Source organism: Capra hircus, chromosome 1, assembly GCF_001704415.2.
Source record: "Capra hircus breed San Clemente chromosome 1, ASM170441v1, whole genome shotgun sequence".
Taxonomy (NCBI): domain Eukaryota; kingdom Metazoa; phylum Chordata; class Mammalia; order Artiodactyla; family Bovidae; genus Capra; species Capra hircus.
Window position 1 is genome coordinate 141,222,884 of NC_030808.1, and position 12,158 is coordinate 141,235,041.

Sequence of the window (12,158 nt, forward strand, 5' to 3'; positions counted from 1 at the left end):
CCTCCTTGCTTCTGTGTTTTGAGGCTCGGCAGTTTCACTTACCCTGTCTCTTTCCTCCTCTTTACCCCCAATCCAAATCAGAAAGGTCTATGCTTTGACAACAAACTCCTTACTTCTTCTGGCAGAGTTCCAACTTCTATCTGCTCCAGCCCAAAGGCCAATAGGGTGTGTGCCTGTGTGGTGTTGCAGTGTGTGTATGTGTGTGTATCTTTGCTTTGACACTTTAAAATATATATTTATTTACTTATTTTTGTCAGCACTGGGCCTTCATTGCTGCACACAAGCTTTCTCTAGTTGCAGAACTGGGGCTTCTTTTGTTGTGGAGTACAGACGCTAGGACACTCGGGCTTCAGTAATTGCTGCATGTGGGCTCAGCAGTTGTGACTCGTGGGCCCTAGGGCATGGGCTCAGTGGTTGTGGTGCATGGACTTAGTTGCCTTGCAGCATGTGGGATCTACCTGGACCAAGGATCGAACTAGTGTCCCCTGCATTGCAAGGTGGTTTCTTAACCACTGACCCACAGAGGAAGCTCTGTTTTAACACTGAATAAAAGCAGCACTATTCCTTCCATGTTAAGAGCCTTCCAGCTATATGTAGTCTTAGAAGAAGAGCTGTAAGGGCCACAAGAATTTTTTGTTTCTATTTTCATTTAATCAGATTTTTTTTTCCTACCAATTATAAACACTCAGCTTCTCTCCTGGCATGATGACTCTGAACTGAAACACATTGAAGTAGGAAAAGATTTCTGTGTCTTAACAGTCAATATTTCTGTGTATTATCAGGCCACAAATAATTATTTTCATAATTAAAAGAAATTCTATTTAGAAACATTGTCATAGGATTCGTTAGGTAAGCAAGACTTGAAAAAAATCCCTATCTTTAAACTGTCTGTGAAATTATTAGAATTTATCCTGGTGGTTTGTTTTTGTTGCAGTTAAAAGTATCCTTAACGAAGAAGTCTCAAAATATGAAAAGAAGTATCGAGGCAAAGAACTTCTTGGATTTGTCAATTATAAGACGTTTGAGACTGTCGTGAAGCACTACCTGGGACAACTGATAGACCCAGCACTCAAGATGCTCCAAAAGGCCATGGGTGAGGAACTCTCAAAAAAACCTTTCAGATTGTTACCCTTGTACCTCCCATAGGTCTCAGTGCTTGGAGGGAGAGATTGGAATGGAAGTATCAAACACAGCCTGCAGATGTTTGTCCACTTAGGGGGAGGGGGAGAGTGTTGTCAAGGCTGTATATTGTCACCCTGCTTATTTAACTTATATGCAGAGTATATCATGTGAAATGCCAGGCTGGATGAAGCATAAGCTGGAGTCAAGATTGCTGGGAGAAATATCAATAACCTCACATACACAGATGACACCACCCTTATGGCAGAAGGTGAAAAAGAACTAAAGAGCCTCTTGATGAAAGTGAAAGAGGAGAGTGAAAAACTTGGCTTAAAACTCAATATTCAGAAAACTAATATCATGACATCTGGTCCCATCATTTTATGGCAAATAGATGAGGAAACAGTGGAAACAGTGACAGACTTTATTTTGGGGGGCTCCAAAATCACTGCAGATGGTGACTTCAGCCATGAAATTAAAAGATGCTTGCTCCTTAGAAGAAAAGTTATGACCAGCCTAGACAGCGTATAAAAAGCAGAGACATTGCTTTACTAACAAAGGTCCGTCTAGTCAAATCTATGGTTTTTCCAGTAGTCATGTGTGGATGTGAGAGTTGGACTATAAAGAAAGTTGAGTGCTGAACAATTCAAGCTTTTGAACTGTGGTGTTGGAGAAGACTCTTGAGAGTCCCTTGGACTGCAAGGAGATTCAACCAGTCAATCCTAAAGGAAATCAGTCCTGCATATTCATTGGAAGGACTGATACTATAGCTGAAACTCCAATCCTTTGGCCACCTGATGCAAAGAATGGACTCATTGGGAAAGACCCTGATGCTGGGAAAGATTGAAGGCAAGAGGAGAAGGGGATGACAGAGGATGAGATGGTTGGATGGCATCACTGACTTGATGGACATGAGTTTGAGCAGACTCTGGGAGTTGGTGATGGACAGGGAGGCCTGGTGTGCTGCAGTCCATGAGGTCGCAAAGAGTCCGACATGACTGAGTGACTGAACTGAACTGAGAGTGTGTATCAGTTTTATGTACCTCTTACCTAAGCCTGGATGACGCGGTGTGTGGAATAATTAGCTGCTAACCCTGCAGAGAGGGGCTCGCAGGTGGCACTAGTGGTAAAGAAGAAGCTTGCCAATGCAGGAGCCGCAGATGTCATGGGTTTGACCCCCCTGGGTCAGGAAGATCCCCTGGAGGAGGAAATGACAATGCACTCCAGTATTCTTCCCTGGAGAATCCCATGGACAGAAGAGCCTGGAAGGCTACCATCCATGGGGTCGCAAAAGAGTTGGACATGACCAAGCGACTAAACAGCAGCAGCAATCCTGCCGGGAATGCACACCCAGGAAAGGACCAGAAGTTGACAGGGTCTGCTTAGGATGGGAGTGGATTTGGTGTCTCCACGGTATTATGTGCCGTCGTCCCTCCTTCTCTCTTGGTCTGTGATCTGAAGAGTCAGCACCAGAATGGGGCCAGTGTATCATGATTTAGCCTCCTGTGTCTTTAACCCATTTCATTCCTGCTTGCATTTTGCTGATGTTTCCTTCTTTCCTTGATCAGAAATTATCTGGCAAACTTTCAAGGACACAGCCAAAAAGCATTTTGCTGAATTTTGCAATCTGCATCAAACAGTCCAGGTAAGCGCTCGCAGTTTGCTTGCGTATAGTCTGCCTGCCAGTGCAGGAGACGTGGGTTTGATCCCTGTCTGGGAAGATCCTCTGGAGAAGGAGATGGCAACCCACTCTAGTATTCTTACCTGCTGCAAGCATTGGCTATTCTGGGGCCAGGAAAGTGCAAGGGCCTCTGTCCCCTGTAGCATCCTGGGATGAACAGAGGTCTGGGTGCAGCTACCTGGCTCCCAGCCAGCCACTTCCCTCCACCATCTGTACCCTCTTCTCCTAGCCGCATCAGAAGCCAGGATCTGTGTCCTCCCATAAAGCTCCTCTTAGGAACTGATGCACAGCGCATTTCTGCTCTCAGGGCCCTAATCTGCAAGGGGAGTGGGTTGTCACATACGTGTTTGTGGCCACATACACTCCAATGAAGAACCTGCCCTTATGAAGCTCTCACTTTCTCTCTTCTCTGCCTTCAGTGCACACAAATCCCTGTGAAACTCAAAAGTCAACCTGTAACCCAGTTTCACTGAGTCACCTCTCCCTTTCCTGGGATGCCTTTGACCATGTGCATGACATGATGGAGCTGTTATCCCATGGTGCTCATTAGCACCGGATGCATTTTTGAATGCTTGGATTCAAGCCAGCAACAGAGACAAGAGTGATGGGCTTGAACATGTAGATTAAACCGTAACTGAGGAAGCAGAAAGGCAGTAATGTGTGAGGAAGCAGGTTGGGGCCAAGAGAGAGACAGCTGCTTGCTTCGGCAGCATATATACTAACAAACACACAACAGGCAGGAGAGAGGGTGAGCATGGCATGTGCAAGGCGGGGAGCCACAAGATGCAACAGGTGAGGACACAGCGGAGGGCAAAGTGGGAGCTTCTGAAAATTACTCGAAAAGTCTCAGACCTTCGTTGACCTCGGATTATTTTTAATTCAGTGTTCAACATCATAATACGGTACTATAGTAATAGTAATAATACTTCTTAAGCTGTTTAAACAGCAGGGGAAGAAAAGGAAAAGTAATGTATTTCTCTTCCTTATTCGATCAGAACAAGATCGAAGACATAAAAACAAAACAAATGGCAGAAGCAGCAAATCTGATCCAACTTCAGTTCAGGATGGAGAAGCTGGTTTTTTGTCAAGACCAGATTTACGGCGTGGTTCTGAACAAAGTCCGAGAAGAGATTTTTAATTCCGTGGGAAAGGCTTCAGAGAATCCTCAGTCAAAGCATCCCTTTTTAAATAATCAGTCTTCAGTTTCCTCCATCGTTGAGATTGGGGTCCACCTGAATGCATATTTCACGGTGAGCATGTAGGGATACAAGTCAGTATGCTCTGGTCCCTACCGAGCAGAAAGCCGGTGTCCTGGTTGACAGCTGCTTAGCTGAGCAAAGAACAGGGCACTGCTGTGTACAAAGACCTTTAGGCTGTGGAAACCTACTCATTTATCATCTCATCATAGTTTTACAGTAACACTGAAAGGGAAAGAGTTAGTTGCTCAGTCAGGTCCGACTCTTTTAGACCCCATGGACTATAGCCCGCCAAGCTCCTCTGTCCATGGAATTCTCCAGGCAAGAATACTAGAGTGTGTAGCTGTTCCCATCTCCAGGGGATCTTCCCCACCCAGGGATTCCGCATCACAGGCAGATTCTTTACCATCTGAGCCACCAGGGACAGTAACCCTATCAAGACACTTTTAATTAATTTGCCCCAAATCAGATTTTTCATCTTAGCAGAATATGTACTCAAAATTGGAGAAGGCAATGGCACCCCACTCCAGTACTCTTGCCTGGAAAATCCCATGGATGGAGGAGCCTGGTAGGCTATAGACCATGGGGTTGCTAAGAGTCAGACATGACTGAGCGACTTCACTTTCACTTTTCACTCTCATGCGTTGGAGAAGGAAATAGCCCACTCCAGTGTTCTTGCCTGGAGAATCTCAGGGACGGGGGAGCCTGGTGGGCTGCCGTCTAATGGGGTCGCACAGAGTCGGACATGACTGAAGTGACTTAGCAGCAGCAGCAGCAGCAGTACTCAAAATTAATTCCAACTCCAAAGTTCATTATATTTTATTCTTTGCATAAATTCCAAAATTACTATGATCAGAATACAGCAAAACATAAGCACTAACTTTACTGGCTACATTTTAGCTTTCCTGCGTGTTCTAAGAGGGCACCCAGAGTGCCTCAAACTCAAACTAAGTCCCACAAAGTGGAAGTGGAAAAGCCTGTCCCTAAATTTTGTGGCCCAGCTGACTTCATGGTTTCTAAGGCTTCATCCATGGATTAAAGTATTAGGGTACATGGAAAAGAAGGTAGCTTTTTATTTAGTTGAGTTTTTCTTTATTTATTTGGTTGCATGGAATCTTAGTTGTGACATATGGGATCTAGTTTCCTGACCAGGGATCAAACCCAGGTTCCCTGCATTGGGAATGCAGAGTCTTAGCCACTGGACTACCAAGGAAGTCCCAGAAGGTAGCTTTTAAACTACCCAACTCCTGAAGCCCTTTGTTGATTAGGATAGAAAGTAGAGTGACCCAGATGTGGGGTCCAGCTGTCAGGCAAACTGGAGATGCTGATGAAAGGAGTAAATGAAATAAGCATTGAAATATGTCCCGATCATCTCCCAGAAGAGACTCGGGGTTCACTGCCAGGAGGTCCCTCCAGGGAGGAGAGTGGAAATGAGGAAGAGATCCCTTCCAGGAAGGCTGGTGTGTCCAGAAGGTGACTGGTTCTGCTAGCCTTCAGGTGGATCTTAGTGTCAGAGGGAATACCTGGGTAGTGAAAATGGGGCGACCCAAATAGATCCTTCCCTTGGTTGGTAGTGACCACTGAGTGGAAGTGGACAGGACCGCAGGACTTAGCATGGATCCAAGGAACTTGTCCCTGCAACCATAGACCCCTCCAGGTGACCCCTCTTACCCCCTCTTCCAGGAAACCAGCAAACGGCTCGCCAATCAGATCCCGTTCATCATTCAGTATTTTATGCTCCAAGAGAATGGTGATAAGGTGCAGAAAGCCATGATGCAGCTTCTGCAGGAGACACAGCACTATTCCTGGCTGCTTCAGGAGCAGAGTGATACAGCTACCAAGAGGAAATTCCTGAAGGAGAAGATTTTTCGGCTGACTCAGGCACAGCAAGCTCTCTACGAATTCCCCCATTTCAAAGGGTAAATGCCAAAGGAACAGCAGTACTTCTGGGTTTTGCTTACGTGCGTGATCATTAAGGGAGGTGGTCCAGGAATTGGCCTCTTGTTTGGGGCCAGACCTTTCTGCTGCTGTCTGCATCCATCTCTGCTGTACTGCACTCAGAACAAGAGTTTATACCTGAAGTCCTGAGCTGCTCAGAGCTGTCACTTCCTCCAGGAGGTCTTCCCTGTCCTCTGTGAAGAGGGGTCTTTCCAGTCCTTGGGCCCCGTAGCCCCCAGTTACAATATTCTTAAATACTGCTGTCATTCTTTGTTCACTTGTCACCCCTCCCCATTAGACTAGAAGACCTCAGAGACGAAAGGTCACTTCTTGTTCTTTTGTATTTCCAGAATCTCGTGTGGCCTCTGGAGCATAGTAGTTCACTTAATAAATATCTCATTGCACAAATGAATGATGGGGAACACTTGAGGCTGTGGCTTAAATCCAGTCTGGTTGTTCGGAATGGTATCCCTTAGCGGGTCCTTTTCTTATAAATTCAGTCGTACCACCTGCTTCCCATCATTTGCTGTGATGGTGTTTCCCAGCCCCCCTAGAGGAAACTGGCTGAGTGATACCATTTTTAATTTAGTTTTTCTGAATGCAGTGAGCTCCATTGCTGTATTAAGTCTTAAAGAGAAATTTAATAATGAAAAACTTTTAAAAAAAAAATATAGAGCTTCACGACAGTGGTCATCTCTAGATTGGGGGATTATGGATAATTTTATTTTCTTCCTCAAACTAAGCTAATGACTTCACAGCAATTTTAGGAGGGTTAAGTGAAACCATTTTTACAAACTATGTGTCCCAAAGCAGGTGTTCAAAACTGCCAGCAATTTTTCCCTCTAATTTTTCTTTGCCTCTAGGTCTGTAGAGAAGCCCTCAGCTCTAAGCCTCTTCCAGTCAATTCATACATTTAGTTCTTTGCTATTTTTTTGACAATTTTTGTATATGATGTTAGATAAGCATCCTTTTGCATATGGATATTCAGTTTTCCTAGCACCATTTTGAAATGACTGTTCTTTCCCTACTGATCTTGGTTCCCTTGTCAAAAACCATTTGACCATATATGCAAGGACTTGTTTCTGGGCTTTCTGTTCTATTCCATTGGTCTAGATGACTGTCTTTATGACATTATCATACTGTTTTGATAATTGCAGACTTCTTGTAAGTTTTGAAATCAGGAACTCTGAGTCCCTCCGGCTTTGTTCCTTTTTCCCATGAGTTTTGGCTGTTCAGGTTTCCTTGAAATTCCCTATGAATTTTAGGATAAGTTGTCCTATCTTTGCAAAAAAAAAAAATCATTGGGATTTTGATAGAAAGTGTAATGAATCCATAGATTGCTTTGGGTAGTACTTGCATCTTAACAATATTAAGTCTTTAAATCCATGAACATAGGATTGAAATTTATTTGTGTCTTCTTTAATTTCTTTAAGCAATATTTTATAGTTTTCTGTGTACAAGTTTTTCAGTCCCTTAGTTACCAAGTATTTTGTTCTTTTTGTAAATGGAATTGTTAATGTCTTTTTCAAATCATTCACTGATAATTTACATATATGTAAATTTACATATATCATTTTTATGTGTTGGTTTTATATCTTGCTACTTTGTTGAATTCATTCTTAGTTATAATAGTTTTGTGGTATATTTATGGTTTTTCTAATACACACAAGGTCCTATCATCTGTGAAGCAAAATTATTTTGATTCTCCATTTCTGACTTGGATGCCTTTTATTTCCAAATCTGGCCTAACTACTCTGTCTAGAACTTCCAATACTATGTTAAATAAAAGTAGCACAAGTGGGAATCCATGTCTTACAAATTTACTCTGATTTTATAGAAGTGTAATATCAAAATTGAAGATTATGAGAAACTTTACGAGACAAACATTGGTCTCACTTTAGGTATCATACTTTTCTTATTTTTGGCTTTTCCCCCTCATTTTATAAATTGGGTCACAGGTACAAACAGTAGCAGAACTAAAGAAAATAGAAGAATCAAATCCCTTCCCAGTATAAATGCAGTTGTGGACAATGGAATCTGAGAAAAATGAAATCTGATGTTATCATTTGTGTCATACCTTGTATAGTCAAATCTGCCCCTAAATACTTTGTACATTTCACACATGTGTACACATGCATTCACACCTCTGTGCACATGCACACAGCCTCAACCAAGCTTTCTCACTTACCACCTCAGGACTGACCCCAAAACTTAGGTGTGAGACATCTAGGGAAGATGCTTAGTATCAAGTGTATGAGTTTCCGGGGACTGCAACACAAGGCACTAAAACCTGGGTGGCTTAAAACAACAGAAGTTTGTTCTCTCACAGTTCTGGATGCCAGAAGTCTGAAATCCAGGTGTGGGCAAGGTTGGGTCCTTCTGGAGGCATTCTTAGTCCACAAGGACAAGCATAGTTACTCATTTACAGCTGCCTGTAGCAAGTGGGTCGCCACCATTGCTTACATTTTGGCAGAAACTCAAGGATAGGCAGAGGAGTGGGGAAGCTTCATAGTGGGATGAAAAAAAAAAAAAAAAAAAAAGAAGGCTCAGCTTGCACTGAGAAGCTGCTCCAAAGAGAAAACAGAGAAGCCAGGATATTTGTGAATATTTTTTGCTAGGAAAATCATGTGTGTGCGTGCATGCTCCATCATGTCCAACTCTTCGCAACTCCCTGGACTGGAGCCCATCAGGCTTCTCTGTCCACGGGATTTCCCAGGCAAGAGTACAGGAGTGGGTAGCCATTTCCTCCTCCAGGGGATCTTCCTGACCCAGGGATCAAACCTGGCTCTCCTGCATTGGCAGACAGATTCTTTAGTGTCTGAGACACCAGAGAAGCCCAAGAAAAACTTGTGGTCAAGCATAAAACGATTACTGCTGGTCACAAAGAACAGATATCTCAAGTTAATGATTTCAGTGCTTTTCTAAATAGGAGAAGATGCAAGAATCTGGGGCCGTTGAAACTTTTCCTTAGTGTCCATCTTCACGATTGGTGTCTAAGGGCTGGTGTATCCAAGCACAGAGTCCTCCTTGTTTCCCCCCTCCTGCATTCCCCTCAGGTACACTGTGGGTGGGCAATGGTGGTGCCCAATGGTTTGATCCTTGTAGAACTGGAATGTCAGGCAACAATTCTTTTTCTTTACAGTCTTAAGTTAGAAGTGGGGACAAAAAAGGAAGACTTTATTTGGTAGGGACAGAGTAAAGAGAAGAAGTAGGTGATTAAATAGTTAATCCCACTAAGGGATTGTAAGTAAAGAAAAAGTATGGGAGACCCTTGTAAGTGAATGATCACTCAAGATAGCACTCAAGTGGTTTTCTAAACCTCAAAACCAAGCAGGCTCACTTAGCAACAAAAACATGAAACATGCCCCAAACAAAAATACAACGAGACTCACATCCTCCCCAGTGAGCTCAGTAAGTTAATGATTCCTAGGATGCCATCCTCTGCACCCACTAATATATATATATATATATATATATATATATATATATATATGGAAAAGGTGACATTATACTAAAACCTAAGCTGATTTTCTGTTTTTAGCATATGAGGATGAGATGGCTGGATGGCATCACGGACTCGATGGACGTGAGTCTGAGTGAACTCCGGGAGTTGGTGATGGACAGAGAGGCCTGGCGTGCTGCGATTCATGGGGTCGCAAAGAGTTGGACATGACTGAGCGACTGAACTGAACTGAACCACCTTTTTGCTCATTTCTGTTGTACATGACAGTCCAGACTTGACCGTGTAGGCACAAGAAAACTCGCCTGCCTGAAGTGGAGCTGATGATGGAAGTGTGACGTCTGTTCAAGAAAGAGGAAGAAAGTCGTCTTTTGCCCCTCTCCACTTTTCCTTTGATTATGAAACTGGAGCCCACTAATTTCTTTAAGTGCAGCACCCTCTTACCTGCCTGCTTATAAGTCATATAAACTTCATATTCTAATAAATCACTTCATATCTATCACATTGCCTCTTGCCGAATTCTTTCCTACGCTCAGACATCAAGGACTTGGAGGCCTCAGAAATGCCACCTGGTGGTTACATTATAACCAAATTGAAACTGTGCACCCCATTCCTCCTCTGTCCATGGAAGTCTCCAGGCAAGAATACTGGAGTGGGTTTCCACTTCCTTCTCCAGGGGATCTTCTCAACCCTGGGATGGAACCTGGGTCTCCCGCATTGCAGCCAGAGTCTTTACCATCTGAGTCACCCAAGAAGCCCACACGAAAACCAGTGATAAATGGATTATTTCTTGCCATATCAGTAAATAGTGATGTCACAGTGATCAGTGATTGCAGCCATAGCTGATGGTGAGCCGGTGTCCCCGAGGGAACTCAGGAAGGAAAAGAATATCTGCCTAGCAGCCATCAGACTACAGCTACACCCTAATTGAGCCCTGAGGAAACAGAATGTGAAAACAAAGAATCCTGGCCCCAGATAGGTGAGGTGCATATCAAAGGAATAAGATTTCAGTGAGCCCAGACACTTGCATCTTCCCAAACATAGAAAAGTGCCAAACTCCTTAAATTGAGATATCTAGTTTTCTTTTAGTAGCAGTAATCTTTTGATACTCCAAATACCTGCCCTTTGCTGCAAAAACTTCTATATATCCTGGCTCCCCCCATTGCCTCCTCAGAGCAGTTCTCTCAGGTTTACTTGAGATCCTGCCTCCTGGGCTTTAAGTCCTAAAAATTCCTGCTGAATAAAATGTAACTCTCAACTTTTAGGTTCTAAATAATTTTTTAGTCAGTGTATGCAACCCAGATGTGCCTGTGCATAATGCCAATGACCTCACCTTTTTCCTCCATCTCCATCACCTTTCCCCAACTCTGAGACCACCCTGCTTATCCCATAAATATCCCAACTCCCTCGTATTCTGGGAGGTGGATCTGAGACTTGTTCTCTCTTCCCCACTCTTGGCTGCTTTGTGAATAGACTCTTTCTCTGCTGCAAACACACCTGGTTTGGTAACAAAACCCCGGTCATTTGAAGCTAATTGTTTCAAGAGTTACTGTTTGACTTCCCAGACTATTGGAAACAGCAATCTGACTTCCTGCAAGTTGGCCTAAGACAGGCTGGCTTCCTTGGTTGGCTACCGCAGAAAATGGATTGGTTTCCTAGACAAGTCGCTGCAGCCTGAAAGTCAGATTTTTCACATGTGGTCTGACCATTCACTGTATGTTAAGCCTCTGACAGCTTACAAAGAAGGGGAGGTGAGGAAGTAAAGTAAAAGAGCCTTAAGTCCTGTAAAGTATCTCCTGGTTTCACCAGTCTTGGGGAGGGGTAGGTTAATTTCTTCTTTCCTGCAGCCATTCAGAAGTGGGTAGGTCAAAGTGTCTCCCTGTGAAATGAACAAAAACAGTTATGTTTAACATTCAGGCAGAGGGGCAGGGTTCCCTGAGGTCCTGTGGGGCCTTTCTTTCTCCTCTCTCCTTGGACACTGCAGACCTGCTCCTACAGATGAAATCTCCTTTGATCAAAATCTGGTGATCTGCCTATGCTTGAATATGATCCCTCCTGAAGCTGATTCCAGCCTCTCTACCCCCACACTGAATTAATTTTTGGAGACAGATTTGGATGAAGTAGAAAAGAATAGCTTTATTGATTTTCCAGCCAAAGGGGGCCACAATAAGCTAATGCCTTCAAAACCGTGTGTCCCAACTTGGAGAGGGTAGTGAGAAGTTTTAGAGTAATGGTTCAAAGAGGACATGGTCAGTTTGTGGACATTCTTCTCATTGGTTGGTGGTGAACCAACCTCTGGTTCCAACTATACTGGAGTCTATGCACTTATGGGCAACATATCACTAATTTCTCCCACCTGGCAAGAGTTTCAGTATCTGCAGAACAGCTCAAAGGTATTGTTTTATACGTCCCTTGATAGGGAACCAGGACGCTGGTCCAAGGCTGTACTATTGCCTCTCAACTGTTTCTCCCTTGTCTGAGCATCACCTCCCTTCCCTAATCAGCAACTGCTGGAACTCAGGAAGGGAGGCTGAATGAAGCCTATTTTCTGTAATCAAGGAACAGGGGACACAGAAAGGCTTTTGTGCTCAGGAATCCCACAAGATCCTGCTCAGTATCACTCTCTCCCCTTCCTTCCCTTGAGATTCCATATTGGGGTGGAGGTGGGGAGGGGAAGGAATATTCTCCCCAGTCAATGGGGCAGTGATAATAGACAGACTCTGACCCCGCATTGGATCTATTTCTTTTACGTTGACCTTTGCTT

At 43.8% G+C, this 12,158-nt stretch overlaps 1 protein-coding gene across 2 annotated transcripts in view; it reads left to right on the forward strand.

Annotated features, from left to right (window-relative positions):
• MX2 (MX dynamin like GTPase 2) overlaps positions 1-9,895 on the forward strand; it is a 39,304-nt gene extending 29,409 nt beyond the window's left edge. For both annotated transcript variants that reach the window (XM_018051642.1, XM_018051644.1), the window contains exons 12-16: positions 935-1,093; positions 2,688-2,764; positions 3,796-4,050; positions 5,680-5,915; positions 9,476-9,895. In XM_018051642.1, coding sequence (XP_017907131.1) covers positions 935-1,093; positions 2,688-2,764; positions 3,796-4,050; positions 5,680-5,915; positions 9,476-9,482 — 734 coding nt within the window. In that variant the 3' untranslated portion in view covers positions 9,483-9,895. The remainder of the gene's footprint in view (positions 1-934; positions 1,094-2,687; positions 2,765-3,795; positions 4,051-5,679; positions 5,916-9,475) is intronic.